This window comes from Cucurbita maxima, unplaced genomic scaffold (assembly GCF_002738345.1).
Source record: "Cucurbita maxima cultivar Rimu unplaced genomic scaffold, Cmax_1.0 Cma_Scf00031, whole genome shotgun sequence".
NCBI lineage: Eukaryota > Viridiplantae > Streptophyta > Magnoliopsida > Cucurbitales > Cucurbitaceae > Cucurbita > Cucurbita maxima.
The window spans coordinates 487,345-502,669 of NW_019272047.1; the positions used below are offsets into that span (position 1 = coordinate 487,345).

General features: G+C 36.0%; 2 protein-coding genes across 6 annotated transcripts; one reads left to right on the plus strand and one right to left on the minus strand.

The window, feature by feature from the left end:
• Positions 1 to 735: 735 nt before the first annotated feature.
• Positions 736 to 5,506, plus strand: LOC111466517. The gene is made up of 8 exons (XM_023111197.1): positions 736 to 1,163; positions 1,252 to 1,339; positions 2,120 to 2,205; positions 3,749 to 3,827; positions 4,005 to 4,064; positions 4,797 to 4,918; positions 5,004 to 5,075; positions 5,174 to 5,506. Exons 1-8 carry the CDS (start codon positions 844 to 846, stop codon positions 5,274 to 5,276), a joined length of 930 nt encoding a protein of 309 aa, XP_022966965.1. The 5' UTR covers positions 736 to 843; the 3' UTR covers positions 5,277 to 5,506.
• A 748-nt stretch (positions 5,507 to 6,254) lies between these two features.
• LOC111466513 (katanin p80 WD40 repeat-containing subunit B1 homolog) lies at positions 6,255 to 15,325 on the minus strand. 5 transcript variants are annotated; one of them, XM_023111190.1, is made up of 20 exons: positions 15,046 to 15,324; positions 14,464 to 14,743; positions 14,081 to 14,211; positions 13,587 to 13,704; positions 13,218 to 13,444; positions 11,934 to 12,036; positions 11,125 to 11,195; positions 10,926 to 11,000; positions 10,686 to 10,829; positions 10,350 to 10,572; positions 9,997 to 10,180; positions 9,356 to 9,921; positions 8,976 to 9,035; positions 8,776 to 8,894; positions 8,409 to 8,537; positions 7,931 to 8,005; positions 7,712 to 7,824; positions 7,365 to 7,481; positions 7,200 to 7,268; positions 6,255 to 7,071 (listed from the first exon to the last, which is right to left on the minus strand). In XM_023111190.1, exons 2-20 carry the CDS (start codon positions 14,489 to 14,491, stop codon positions 7,008 to 7,010), a joined length of 2,616 nt encoding a protein of 871 aa, XP_022966958.1. In that variant the 5' UTR covers positions 14,492 to 14,743; positions 15,046 to 15,324; the 3' UTR covers positions 6,255 to 7,007. The 5 variants fall into 5 exon arrangements, with proteins under 5 accessions (XP_022966958.1, XP_022966959.1, XP_022966957.1 ...); XM_023111191.1 differs by having other exon boundaries at positions 9,356 to 9,909; positions 9,985 to 10,180; XM_023111189.1 differs by having other exon boundaries at positions 9,356 to 9,875; positions 9,951 to 10,180.

The window sequence follows — 15,325 nt, forward strand, 5'->3', positions numbered from 1 at the left end:
TCTTGATCTAATGTGATCAAGCTTTCGATTTTGAACGACAAAATGCATTTGAATCAAAATTTGATGATACGTTCCTGTTTGTTAATGTCGATACTTGCTCCATAATTTCAATACTTAAAACAATGTTTCAAGGTCGTCGTTAGTTGTATTTAGAACAACTTTTGGACGTTCACATGTTCTCTTCAAGCACTTAAATTGTAACAATTCAAGCTCATTGCTAGCAGGTATTGTCCTCTTCGGACTTTCTCTCAAGGTTCTTAAAAATTGTCCGCTAGGGAGAGGTTTCCTCCTCCCAACCGATGTGAATTCTCTCGTTCCTCTTTCCAATCAACATGAGATCTCACGTAAATAACTCTTATATAGAGGCATAAATTAATTTGATTGGCCTCTTCAAATCTTTTCCATAGTTCGGTGTGTGATAAAACACTTATATTTGTGCAACCGAAAAGAACCGAAAAGAACAATCATGAGATCCTAGATAATGAACTAAATGAAATTTTAAATGAAAAGTCAAATGAAGTAAAAATTGTAAAATTACAGTGTGGCCACGCCAACAAATCGGTAATTCCATAAGCTATAGTGGCCTTGGAAAGGATAAACTGGTAATTTTATACGCTACTTCATTAAGATGTCCATAATTTAGGTCATCCACCACAAAGAAGAAAATAAATAAATATATAATAAAAAGGGAAATCACAGGTGACAGGATATTTAAGAGCTTTTAGAATGGATAATAACCGAAATTTCAAAATTTGTTTGCTAACGAGGGAATCATCGTCGTTCGTAAGGAGAACTAGTGCGAGAGTTTCTGAAGAACAAGCTGGTTAAGGGAAGAACAAGAGAATGTCCGTGTTCGAGGTCATCGGACTAGGGTTGGCTTTTCGAAATGCTACTTCCACTTGCAACTTTCTATCTAATCCAGGAATCTTCCTCAAATCTGTTACTCCAAACCGTGAATTTCAGCTAATTTCACTTCGTTCTCGTGCTATGCTTTCTGAAAACGGCCACGAATCTATGTTTGATGCCAAGAGTGCTTCTACACCGACTGCAACTGACGCCAAGGGCTCTGGAACCACTGCTAGAAGTCGTCGATTGCTTAAGCTTCGTGAAGAGAAGCGAAAACGGGAGCATGATCGTCTCCACAATTATCCTGCTTGGGCGAAGTCTCTCTCTCTCTTTTCTGTATGATTGTGTGTTAGCATTTTTTTCAAGTGTATTCGATTGATAATGAAATCGCCGGTAAAACGACAGAGTGTTAGAAGATGCCTGCAAAAACGATGCGGAATTACGCGCTGTTCTTGGCGATAGCATTGGCAATCCAGAGGAAATGAGGAAAAAGGTATATCGATTTGGCTGATATTCATCTTCTTCAAACATTTACTGCTAACAGCTTTTGATATTGTGTCAGTTTTTTTAATCTATTTTTCAGATTTCTTCACTTCACTTTGAGTGACAAGAAACCTTAACAAAATGCTTCAAACTTGTTTGCAGTATATTCGCGATATAGGATTTAACGTTTCCTTGATATATTCTTTATCCATCGGTATGATGTCTTAGAAGATAAGCTTGCGTCGAGTACGACTGTCATTATATCTTGTTGATATAGTTGAATATATTTTGTTGGTCCAACATTTTCTGAGTATTGGTGCGTACTGTCATGAACGGATGCAGATGATATTTCTGGATAATCAACAGGATTACTTTATTAGTCGCCGTTTCATAAGTTACTCATTTGACTTATATTCTAGTATTGGCTCTTTATATTATACTCTTCCAAGATCAACTTAATTATCACACAACATTTTGCTGGAGAAGTTTCTCATATGACTAATAATTCATATACAAAGGTGTTGTTCATCAACTTATTTCGCATCTATTGTCAGTCACGAGCAATTAGCTTCTTACTAGAGTATCAAAACCAATCTGAATCTCATGTATTATACACTTGCCCGTGCTGGCATTCACACAAGTGATAGAACTGAAGAACAGAATAAGCTTGTTTCTCTGAGGTATCAGGCAGTAGAGATAAAACTTCTAAATGTTTTTCATTCAATTCCTGTTAAACGAAGGCATTTTCTTATCTTTGTGCTTGATACATCTTCCAATGTGATTGTGGTAGGTTGAAGAGAGAGTTCGGAGGAAGGGTAGAGATTTCACAAAGTCTAAAACGGGTTCCATCCTTGCCTTCAAAGTCAGCTTTAGAGAGTAATTTTTTTTTTAAACGCCCCTTACTTGTTTATCATCCTTTTTGGTCCAAACTAGTATTAGCTCATTTCCAGCGCCAAAATCAAAGTCTAATTCTCCATAATACAGAAAAGATTTCACCACATTGCCAATTCCATTTTTTCTTGCATTGAACCGTTGCTCATCAAATCTGAATTTGTTCTTCTCAATTGCTCAGGTTTCGAATCTGTTTTGAAAAAAATGTTTAAAAACCTGAAAGGTAGTGTTAATTCAGCAAGTTCTCCTTTAAAGAAAGCTGTATCTTAGTTTTTAGTATGGCTTCCTTGCACGAAAGGATTTTGTTTAAACTTTGGGTTTTCCAAATGTGCAAGTCATGAATTTTTTTGATGTGTTGTTTTACTTTTTTTTTTCTTTTTGAACGTTAAGTTATGATTAGATATAGTTTACTGTTTTATGGGTACTGGCAGTGTCATGGTTCAAAGATGCTTTTCTTACCTTCTCAGCTGATATGAGGATGGGAATATGCATTCTCGTTATTTAGGTCGTATTTGATAACCATTTGATTTTTGGTTTTTGAAAATTATGCTTATTTTTTTTTATCATTTCTCTACCATGAATTTAATCTTTCTTAAGCAAACATTTGAATTGTTAGCCAAATGCAAAAAAAAAAAAAAAAAAAAAAAAAAAAAAAAAAAAAAAAAAAAAAAACCACTTTTTAGTTGAAAATATATGTACTTATTATCAAAGCAAGGAAATCCATGGGTGGAAGTAGAACAGTTTTGTAGATGCATTCTAGTTGAGAAAGTGTTTTATCATTCTCCAACTGCGGATGTGTTTGAGACCTTCCATGCCTTTTTTTTAAGACTTTTTGTTGTGCCCCTCTCTCTATCGATCTCGCTGCTTCGCCTCTATCTCTAAAGGATGAGGGTGGCAGCCTTGATTGGGTGCCCCTCTAAGATCCCCGATTAACTGAGGCTCGGGGCGAGGGGGCTTTGCCTAAATTTCTTGAAGAGCACAAAGTCACTTCTTCATCTAGAAAGGAACACCAGAGAAGTAATTAAAAGAAACAAAAGTTACCAAATGAGACCTTATTTATCTTTTTCCCATGAGTGTAGTCAGCTATTATATAGATGGGAAGTTTGGTCATAATTGAAATGTTGGATCATGATAACTTTCTAAGTGACTATATAATCAGCTAAAATCTTATAAATTACGTTCTTTTTCTTGGTAAATTTGTAGTAGTCCAGTGCAGAACTGAACAATCCCAGGATACAGTGATATTGGACTTCTGCTATCTTTGAACATCCTCTGGCTGATTTTGTCCTCATTTCTTGAATAACTGATTTTTAAGTTTAACCATTGTTTTTCAAAACACTTAAACATTTATTTATACCTGTTCGTTGTGTCTTGTGAATCTTTTAGGCATCCTTAACCTGCTAATGAAGTGAAAATTATTCGTACTTTTGTTGATGTGGTGACAAATTGTTCATTTAATTTTTTCGGACGTTCGAACTTTACCATTTTTAGTAACTAACCATCCCTTTCCCTCTGTTTTTCTGCATAGCTTCAATCCTCTCGATTCCTACATATGGTTTGAGTTGATTGGATCACCATCTGATCGAGATGTTGATCTTATTGGCAGTGTAAGTTAATTCTTATTGCCATAGAATGGTTTTCTTTGTCAGAATTATTCTTTTCCTTGATCCTCATAAACATTGAAAATGACCATCTTCCACTTTCCCGCCACTCTCTGTGCTACCCTGAATGACTCTTAACCTTCCTTATATTTTGTATTACTTAAATTACAAGTTACCATGCAGGTTATCCAGTCATGGTACGTCATGGGTCGATTGGGGGCCTTCAACTCTTCAAATTTACAGGTTTCTTCATATATCCTTTAACCTAATTGATGTATTCTTCCTTCAACTCTTCAATCAACCCAACAGCCTAAAGGTAAATTTAATTATATCAACCTCCAATACCTCCTCTCACTTATGGGCTTGAATATTTTTAGAAGGTCCAACATGACCACTCTAATTGTTAAATCACTAATCAACCCAAAAACTTAAGCTGATGGGTTATGGTAAATTCCGACAACCCCAATGATTTGAAGCCAATTACATGTCCTTTTTCTTTACCTATTTCACAATTCAAAACTAATTCTCTTATTAAATTCATTACTTATATATTCGAATGAGGGAAGGCCTTATAACCAGTGTTTTCATTCTTTTCCACTTGACTTTTTGACGTGTGGGGATAACATTTACATTATGAATGTATCACACAACTACTTAATTGTTTTGTCAGCTTTATATGGTTGAAACTAGGTTCTCTAGATCTTTTCTCTAGAACTCTCTATTTATTTGTTTTGATAAACTAGGTTCTCTAGATCTTTTCTCAATTGTATATGAATTTGGTTATTTGGGAGCCAATTACTGATTCCTTTCCAAAGAAAGGGATAGCTCAACCAACCTGGTTAGGTGGTCTGTCTCTCACACCTCCTCCTAAGACTTAATGGGACCAAATCCAGGGCAGCTGAGTGAATTACTAAATATTTGGAATAAAAACTTCATTGAATCATTATTCGAACACATACCACGACATAATTTCAGGTTGCGAATTCATCGATGGAGTACAATCCTGTGTATGATGCAGAAAAAGGGTTTAAAGTGATGCAGTCATCATTTCATGATATCAGTGATGTTGAGTTTCAGGACAACTGGGGCCGAGTTTGGTAAGAGTTCTTGGAATTAACTGTATTTCCATTATTCAATCTCAATGTGGAAAATTCAAACAAGTTGTGCGATAATGTGTGGCAGGGTCGACCTCGGTACGTCTGATTATTTGGCCATTGATGTACTTTTGAACTGTTTGACTGTTCTGAGCTCAGAGTAAGTTTGTTTTCTGGACGAATACTTGTAAAGATTATAAAGGTTATAGGTATGCATCTAATTAAGGAACTTGTTGACTTTCTCACTTTGAGCTACAGATATTTAGGCATCCAACAAGTCATTTTCGGGGGACGTCGAATGGGCGATTGGGAAGAAGGAATGACAAGCCCCGAGTTCGGGTACAAATTTTTCAAAGTCTAACTTCTTTTCAATCTACCTTTTCTTTTCAAAGGAACACGGCGGGTATATAATGCCCTAAATGGTAACTCTATCAATTTCTGTCCTTAGCGCCTCTAAATTTTCAGGAATTAGTCACTTCAACGGTCTTCGATGGTTTTACAGGTATCCAAAATACAAACAAGATAGATTTTTGTTGTCCCTATTTTTCAAAGTTCCGATCCCAATAAGAAAAATGAATAATTTATAACAAAGTTTTAGTGTGATTGATTCTTAAGTAGACTAAATCTTCATCTAGACTTTTGTCATAAAAGTAGGAAGTTCTTAGCCTTAAATTCCCTTAGGTCGAGAATCTCTTGCATTTAGAAAATTGAAAATTTGGCCTCAAAGCTCACCCCCAAGAGAAAGGGACTTCTAAATTGGCCCCCTACCTATATAGCAACTTTCCTAAAAATATGTCACATTCTCTAATAAATTTTGAACTTTTTTGATCTTATCTATCTTCTTTTTTCTATCCCATACCAATAATATTGATATTAATCCCATTTTTTATAACGATTGTTTACTTACTTTCGTCACTATAGTTAAACTAAGACTTCTTTTATATATATATTTGTATGTATGTGTGTGTATATATATATATATGTATATATTATTAAACACTAGATTGTTTTTTCAAGTTTAAAATTAAAACCAACGGAACACTAGTTTACTTGTTAAGGCTTAACTAATCAGTACTCCATTATTGCCCACACCCTGTTAAGGAGCCGTCTAGTTTAATTTCAACAATTTTTAAAGTTTATTTAATTTTAGATAATTTAATTTTTATTAATTTTTGAAAATCAAATAAGGTATATATATGACAGGAGTAAATTATATTAAATGAGATATACTATGGCCTTAAATTTTAATTCATTAATAAATATACTATAAATATATGTTTTTTTTTTTTTTTAAAGAACAATGTAATAATATAGTTCCTGGTAAAGTTTCTCAAGCCTATCCAAAAACAGATCATTTTTTGGATTTAATCAAAATTAGTGTAACATAATACACGAGATCGATCTGTCTGCCAGATATTACAAGAAAGAAGCCTCTCCTCCGTCGACAAAGACGTATATAAACATAATACCAAAATACAGCACAACTAAAATATTCAGAAACAAGTTGGAGTTAGAAAGAAGATAGATATGGTGTGTACAACAATTAGGGTAAAAAGAAAAGAGAGGGTAAAATAGGTTAGCCATATGAAAGAAAGAAAGAAAAATAGGTAAAACTCACTCAACTCCTTCACCACATATATAAGAAACGAGGTGGTTTATGAGATGACGGTTCTCCAAACCCAAATCATCCAAATCCAAATCCAAATTCAAATCCAAACTCGAACCAAACTCCTAACTCCTACTACATTAGCTTTTCTCTGTTTCGATATGTGCAGAATTAGCCAGTCGTCAATAAAAATGCCCTGTACGTACTTTTACTTCTATCGACCAAAGATGAAGGCGAAGCCGAAGGAGGAGGATGAAGGTAGGTTCGTTCGAACAGAAGAGATCATGTGCTATCGGAAAATGGCACATTCTCTCACAGAACAGCTCCCCTTTTACCTCTTTTACCCACCACCCTTACAGATTGTTGCATAGGAAAGAGTGTTTCAATCTTCAATATGGGAACTCTCTCTCTCTCTCTCTCTCTCTCTCAAGGCAACCCATACGGAGAGGATACTAAAAGTCCTCTACTCTCCTTTTTCTTCTTTTGTCATTGAAATTCTTGCAGTGCGAGATTCAACTCCTGTGCTGACTTTGCTACCGATCCCCTTTTTCTGTGCCAAAACAAAAATAAGGGTACCGCAATCGCATAATTGTTGCAGAAGTGAAACTGTGTGTAATGCTTAAGTTTTAGTTATAAAGTGCTTTTAGTTCAAGCTATAAATTAGATGGAGTTAGATACCTTATGAGGGCTGGCAGGCAGCGCTTGACTTTTTCAAGCTCGATGAAGCAGAGATTGCATCGCTCCAACCTAGAAACGCCCATTTTACACAACCGCTTTTAACACAATCAAAACATGATATCTAAATAGTTCTAAAATATTAAAAAGAAAAAAGTTGTAAGATACCTTTGCTCTGCCTCGATATTTACGCCAACAGACGAAGTTGCCGATAACGTTGAATAAATCACCGAACCGAACGTCCTCACCAGCTTAAGAAGCATTTCCATAGCAATGTCCAAAAACCTATAGTTCCAGGAAATGAAATGAGTAATTCACCTTTTGTCTAAAAAAAAGGAAAGCTTCAAATTCGAGTACATGTTTGAAGTTTGCGAGTCTACAGCCTTAAGTCACAAAATAAGTTTTTCAAAACCGAAAACCATAGAAAAAATTTATCAAATATGGAAATTTGCAGGTGTAGCCCTTTTGTATGTGTGCAGGAGCCCGTGAGAGAGAGAAAGAGAGAGAGATGAAACCTATCCAAGTCACTTTCAAGGAGGCTCGAAAGAACTGGCAGAATACAACTGCAGATATCCAGAGTGATGACTTCAATTTTGTCGGTCAAAATACTAATTACATCAGCAGCAACCTGCATCAACAGCAATCCGATCCGAGTTAAAGAAGCTAAACCCAGAAAATAGTAATTCAAAAAAAAAAAAAACTTTATTCCACTTCAAAGAACAAGATATACTTACTGCATGATCAGCCATTTTCTCCATCGCAGACACCGCCCCTTTAATGTCATGTCTTTCCCAATATCTATAGACTGCCTATAAAAAGAATAAGATGCAAAAACGTGCACATCATCATCAAGCTTAAACTTCAACTGCAGCAAGCAACTGACAACAAGCCAACGGGCAGATGTCGAGAATCTCATGATTATATGTTACACGAATTGAGCAATAATGCTTTTTACGCTTTAACGAATACTACACTCTAATTTGACAATGTCAACTCATGTAGCTTTCCAAGTGAAGTAAGGCCTCAAAGTTTCTTGAAAAACTCTTATCTATTATGTTCTAAAATAATGCTAAGAATTTAACAACAGTGTAATACAAATTTATTCATACAGGCAATTTTGGTGATTCATTTAACATGATAAATGTGTAAAATAAGAGTTAATTGTTTGCAAATGTAAGCATGTGTTGGTTTAGAATTGAAGGCTGTCATTACTTGCAATTTTGCTGAACGAGATTGCATCAAGTTGATGAATTGATCATGTTGTTGTAGAATATTTGCTATGATATCCTCATCGCTTGTAGGTGCTACTGTTTCCTTATCCGGAGATCGACGATAACCTCTCTGTAAAAAAGTTGGATTAAAGAAGAGAACAAAAGAGTAAGACCCCGTGAGAGTTCAAAATTTTTAATCAGTATTTCATCAACTTTTTAGTCACAGTTATTTTCACAATCCACAATCAATCACATTTCAAGAAAGTTAGAACTCGTCATAATGTACCAGTTCTTGGCCATAGTACGGTCATGAAAAGGGATATACACTTGTGAACAAGAAAAATAGTTCAATTCAAATTAGGTCATACCCCGTTGTTTAGTGGAAAACTGTCCAATGCAGCTGCTCTTCCAGGGGAGGCATTAAATGTTGACCGGCTAAAATTAGCTCTTTCTCTTTTCTCCCAATCTACACGTGAACGCATTCTCCCTGAAACATAACCATTTTTTAAATGTAAGGCATCAGTTGTTGTCAAGAGGGAAAAAAATCATTAACTAAATATGACAAAACCTCCTCTTGTAGCTTCTGGAAAAGCTCCATCTCTGCTTATTTTATGCCCTTGAGATTCATCTAGAAAAAAGAGAGAACACAAAGAAGTAGGAGAACATCAAAAGTATGTTGATAGACTAAAACTGGCGAGCCAAAACAAAGACATGCAAATGACATCATGATCATAGCCCAAAAAACCTCCAAATAAACATGCAACATGGTTACCGCAACCTATCATAAACATGGTCAGTTGTTCCAATCAAATGAGTATGAACAAATATGAAATCACATAAATCAAAAGACTAAATTAACAGATAATAGACTCGTCAGTGAGGTAGCAACTGCCGTAAGTTGAAAATTGATGATATAAAATGGTTACTACATAATGTAACAGATAATACCTTCGTGTTTGTAGCTTGCCGTTGACTCTTTTGTTTCTGTTTCATTCTTACCAGATCCAATATGTCTTTCTTCTTTTACAATCTTCTGTGGAGCAGATGCTCCTTGAATTGAACCAATACCATGCAAGGAATTCCTATTATCTGCAATGTTGCTCATATCAGCAGCCTTCAAACCTCTGGATTCAGAAAGGATAGAGATAGTTGAATTATCAACTTCATCTCTACCACTTGGAAACCTCCTATTAGTATCAGTAGTTTTTGATAGCAATGGTGCTGGAACTGCTCTTCCAGCAACATCAAGTTCCTTTCTAGAATCATCCTGCTCATGCCTTGAATTTGTCCTGGAAAGTGGCATTGCCCTTCCAGCAACATCCAATTCTTTTCTAGAATCATCCTGCTCATGCCTTGAATTTGTCCTGGGAAGTGGCATTGCTCTTCCAGCAACATCCAATTCCTTTCTAGAATCATCCTGCTCATGCCTTGAATTGGTCCTGGGTAGTGGCATTGCTCTTCCAGCAACATCAATTTCCTTTCTAGAGTCATCCTGCTCATGCCTTGAATTTGTCCTGGGTAGTGGCATTGCTCTTCCGGCCACATCAAAATCCTTTCTAGAATCATCCTGCTCATGCCTTGAATTTGTCCTGGGTACAATTACAGGTATCACATCTGATTTATTGAAGATAGGGTTGTTGAATGTTGAAGTGGCCTTCACAGAGTTTCTCTTTGGTACCACTGCATTAGGTACTGCCACCGAGCTAACCGAATTAGCCTTTGGGCCAGCATTTGAACTGACCCTTTGGGGAGTACTTGGCCCATTTCCTGTGGCTTCAATCAGTACAAAAAAGAAAATCAATGATGTATAGTCCAAGACTCCATGTTCTATAAATGGAGGGGTTGTGCCAATAAAAGAAGTAGTTCTAAAAAGTAACAATAAGAAGTAATAGTGAAATCCTACAAATGACAACAAAAAAGACAAGATAAGGAAATTACTTACATGACAACGGTTTTGGATCCTTGACATCGGTATTTTGAGAAACTGACAATCTTCCCAATGTTTTAGTTTCCTTCAAGAGTGGATCAGAAGTTTGAGATACTGATAATCCACCAAAATTAGCCTTGGCATTGTTCTCATTTTGCAGTGATAGATTACTGCTGGATTTAGGTTCTGAGCGACCATTTAACCTGTTAACGTTATTAATTGCATAGGGCTCTGTACGCTGTGCAAGAGGCAATGAAACAAAATTACATTGGGTTAAAAAGAAACGTAAACAACCTGGAAGAATAAAATGGTCTTTCTCTATACAGAGTACGTATGGATAATGCATTGTACCGTAATGTCTACAACCCACACTCCAACACAGTTCTGATTGTATGAACAGCCAAGAAGTTTTCCCTCGTGAACATTAAGATCAGACAGCCTAGACCAACCAACTTCCACTCCATCATGACATCGTATTGGTTCCCATGAGAAAACCTATTACGTAGCACCATTGTATAAATGTGAAACAAAAATTGAAAAAGATGTTGTTCTATAGAGATGAAAAACCATTTGCACAAAAAAGAAAGTTACCTTCAGACTTTCATGCAATCCACAAAGCAGTGTCCTCCCATCAGGATTAAAAGTTAAACAACGGACTCCACTGGTCTGACGCAGAAACAAGAATACGAGATGTCTCAAAAGAAAATAAAAGGCAGTCATCGACAAAAATGCTCTCCCTTACGTATAGTAATTCAAAAGCCAGAGAAATAAAAATTCATTTGACAAATACCTCAGGTCCAGCTGAACCAATCAACTCAAAGGTTTCCAGGTCCCAAAATTTAACGGTCTTATCTGCTGAACCTGATCGATAAAAAGAAAATTAAGACAGGATTTAATAACAAGCAGATCTAGTGTTTCATATATGCAAAATTAGCTAATTTAAATTTTTCACACAATTGTTTTTTTTTTTTTTTACCATATCAGTACACTGGCCAACTGCCAATGAAATTTAAATCTTCTTTCTGATACAAAATTAATTATTTTTCTCCTTGTATGGAATATCTCATCGTCCTTTTGTACTTTCATATTCATACTTCGACAAAAAGCCATTACATTAGAAAATTGGAAAACTTGAATTAAGACAAGTTGACCATCTTTGACTAGTAAGGCTACATAAAACATCGTTTAATGGAAGTTCCCAGAAGGCCTTGGCAACCATTTCAATTCGGTGGCTAGATACCTCCTCTTGTATCTTGACCAAAATATAGAACGAAAAAATAAAATAAAACAATAAGAGAAAAACATGGGTTTAAAAATACGAGAAAAGAGCCCCATCAGCCCAACTGTAAATGAAAAAAAAAAAAATCAAAACAAAAGCACTATTGTATCCCAGGGTAGAGAGAGGAGGAGGTATTCAGAAAACACCCTTGTAGCTTGGTTGTCATTCAAACTGGTTGAGAGAACAAACATTTTTCTTTCCCTCTTTCTCGATTCGAAAGAAATATATAAGCATTTACACATTCTTTAAATATTGTTAATGATTCTATGGGCAAGAAAGAGAGAGGAGAAGAGAGACAAAGGCAAAAGTGCATAACAAACCTGTTGCCAGCAGAAACTCATGAGGGTGAAAGTCTATACACTGAACCTGACCCTCGTGGCACTTGAAATCATGCAACAACTTTCCAGCAGTCAGATCCCAGAGCTGTTAAAATAAGATATATTAGAAGGCTCTTTTTAATAGGAAATGATGAATCAATGAAAATAAAATTACAAATTTTGCATGAGAATAAAATGTCCAATTTTCCTAGAAATTACATAATAAATATACAATTATTAATACAAATTATACAATAGAGAAAAAGAACTTCATCAAAAGTGTATGTAACTCAAAAACTAAAAATTTAACTCAACAAGCAATAAGATAAGCACTATCAAATTTGCATTCAACTACTCTTTTACAGTTTCCCACCAACAAAACCCACAATTGAGCTAGTTTGGCTTAAATCCACATAGGCCACAAAAACCAGTGAATAAGTCAAAAGGAAGAACCCACAACAAAAGAACTCACAGGAGATGATTTAAACCAAACACACAATGAAAACTCAAAATCACCATCTATCAATAGTTTCATGCTTCTCCATCAAACACCAAAAACAAGACCAATGTTTTTCCACACACAAGCTCCTTCATGGCTAGGTGTGTATGGTACAAAGTGATGAACAAACCTAACTGAACTAAAGCATCCGATATATATAAGAGATCAAACATATACCTGGAAGTCTAGGCATATCAATATTGTGATCTATACCATTTAAGCACATGAATATCACCTGCTGGTAAAATAAAGGAGAAAAACAGCTAAAGAGGACAAAGGATAGAGAGCGGCAGGCATGTGAGAAAAAAGAACTAAGAAAACAGTCAGAGTGTTAAGCGACTTGTCCTTAGTAAGCACATCTAAGCAAATGATGAAACACCAGTACAAGACAGCTCACTTGGCTCCAGGCAATACATCAAAGTCGTTTGTGCCCAATGCTTAGACACTTCTAGGAAGATAATCGAGGAAAAAAATTCAAATAAACAAATTGTATAAACAACATTAGTAGAGATTTATAAAAGAATGGGGACTAGATTCCTAGCTCCAAACTATCTCTAGAAAGCTCTCATTGTCAAAATGAAGGAAAGGTATTACGGACTCCTTTGTTAGTGAGGACCAAAAACAAATCACAAAATGGTTAATAAGGTCAATATTTTTTCTGGTATGAGAAATGAGACTAATATGGTTACAATTGCTCCATAGGTTTGATCGGGAAAAAACTTGCCATTCTCTTCCAAAAAAAGACAGTGATATCATGAAACTGAACTACAAGGGAAACAATTTCTAACCTTCACCGTGTTGTCTTCTCCACCAGATACAACCCAACGACCATCTGGAGTAAATCTGATTGCATTGACCCCTCGAGTGTGACCTTTGTATGTGTGGATACATCCTTTCTTCCTGATATCCCATATCTTAAGATTTGTATCCAAGGATCCAGAAGCAAAGAATTCCCCAAAGGGATGAAAATCCACAGAAATGCAATTGGATCTATGACCAGTAAGTGTTCGAACAACTAGGAAATATCACAGGAGGAATCCAGAAAATGGAAGATACAAGTCAACTTCACATTACAATTATCCAAGGAAATCAAAATTACAATATTGGAAACTGTCAATAAAGATGAAGGAAATATGTTGAGGTAATTGAAAGCATACTTTTAGCCTCCTCCAAATCCCAAAGCTTAATTGTGCCACTAGCAGCCCCTGCAGCTACCAATACTTCTGATGAGTCAAAGCTTACAGAATCTATTCCACTCGTATGGCCAGTCAAACTCTGGATGTGAAAGTACAACTAAGCGTAAGCGGAAAGAAAAATGATAAGCGAGTCTGCATCAATATTCTTTGAATTTAAAATAGCCTAATCTGTATCTAGTAAATCCTATTTACCACAGTGCGCATGGAATTCTTCTTCTTCTTCTTCTTCTTTTTTTTTTTTTTTCGGACGTGGAGGGAGATAATTGTGAATAAAATTAATTGCATGTTGTTTTTATCACAAGAAATATTAGAAGTGCAAGAAAAATATCAAATAATTGGTTTGTCGAAGGATATTTTAGTTAACTTGAGAAGAAATTAATAGAGCACAACCTCTGTACTCTACTGTAAACGAGGTGAAGAATAGGAAACCATTAACGGCAGAAAATGAAACATACCAGTATGGCGTTGGGTTTACCGATAGCCCAGAGATTGACTTTGAAATCTTCACCACCGGTGACAAGAACACGAGATGACTTCCTCCCAATCTTCAGGCAATTGACAGCGGAAGAATGAGCCACAAATTCTTCTGTATAAATAATTGTTAAGGCAAACTGGTAGGAGCGCTCCCCAACCTCCAATTGTAAGGCAGGCCATTTCTAATTAGCAAGCCATGAACTCAAAATATTCGCACTAACACAGAGATCTGATGAGGATACGAAAATGAAAATCGCAAAGCGAAAATAACAAGGCAATACAAGCAGATCGAGTCGAAATAACAACACTTCATTTTGAGATTTTAAAATCCCTAGATGAACCCTGGGACATTGAGAAAGGATACGTAGCTTGTACGCCCGTTTGGTAGTCATGGCATGTATAAGAAAGAATTTAGGTCCACAATTGCATCAGAGCGCGAAGAAAACCTAGAAATTGAAATTGCAGCAGCGGCATTCCACTGCGCACATTCCCAAAAAATTTGAATCCGAGAATAGCGCAATAATTAGTGACACTGCTTCATCAACTACTTCCAAGAACCGACGATCTCCACTACAACATCTTAGATCTCAAAAAGCAAACTCCACCTACTCTTCTACCACCGCTCCCAGCACCAAGCAACGTCACTGTAAACACAAATTTCCAATGGAAAAAAAAAATAATTAATCAAGAAACCTCCAACATCCAGATCAAAGATAGAAAAAGAAAACACACACAAACAAGAAAAGAAGAAAACCAGAAAAGAAGACTCATCAGTTTGCTTCAAGCAAGTCAAGAAAAAGTACAACACGCTACGCTTCCAACTCATGCTACCTTCATCTTCCTCCACACTCACACACATTAACAAAAACCGCAACAAAAAAAAAAAAAAAAAAAATCCAAAACCAAATTTCAAAACGCGAAAACAAGCGAGAGAAAAAAACAGTACAGTATTTGAGACGAGAAATTCGAAGTTTCAGGCGTCGGCCAGAGTTCAAGAGACGGCGACGGAGACGACGTCGATAAACACTTCGCTTTCCTCCACCTACAACGGTACCGCCATGGCCATATATCCCGCCGAAGTAAAAAGCTCCTTGAGAGAGGCAGAGAAGGACAGAAACCCAAAACTCAATTTCAAAATGAAAATTAATAATAATGAAAATAAAAAATAAAAAATGAATTTGATAGAGAAGAGAGTGAGGCGCTTTCACGTTTCGTGTCCCCTCCCT

Coding starts and splice junctions, on each gene's coding strand:
- LOC111466517 (XM_023111197.1), top strand. CDS start 844: ATGTCCGTGTTCGAGGTCATCGGACTAGGGTTGGCTTTTCGAAATGCT. Junction 2,206..3,748: donor TTCAAAGTCAGCTTTAGAGA/GTAATTTTTTTT, acceptor TTTTCTGCATAG/CTTCAATCCTCTCGATTCCT. Junction 4,065..4,796: donor TCAACTCTTCAAATTTACAG/GTTTCTTCATAT, acceptor ACATAATTTCAG/GTTGCGAATTCATCGATGGA.
- LOC111466513 (XM_023111187.1), bottom strand. CDS start 14,491: ATGACTACCAAACGGGCGTACAAGCTAC. Junction 11,196..11,933: donor TGAGTTTCTGCTGGCAACAG/GTTTGTTATGCA, acceptor TTTATCGATCAG/GTTCAGCAGATAAGACCGTT. Junction 10,830..10,925: donor GATTGCATGAAAGTCTGAAG/GTAACTTTCTTT, acceptor GCTACGTAATAG/GTTTTCTCATGGGAACCAAT.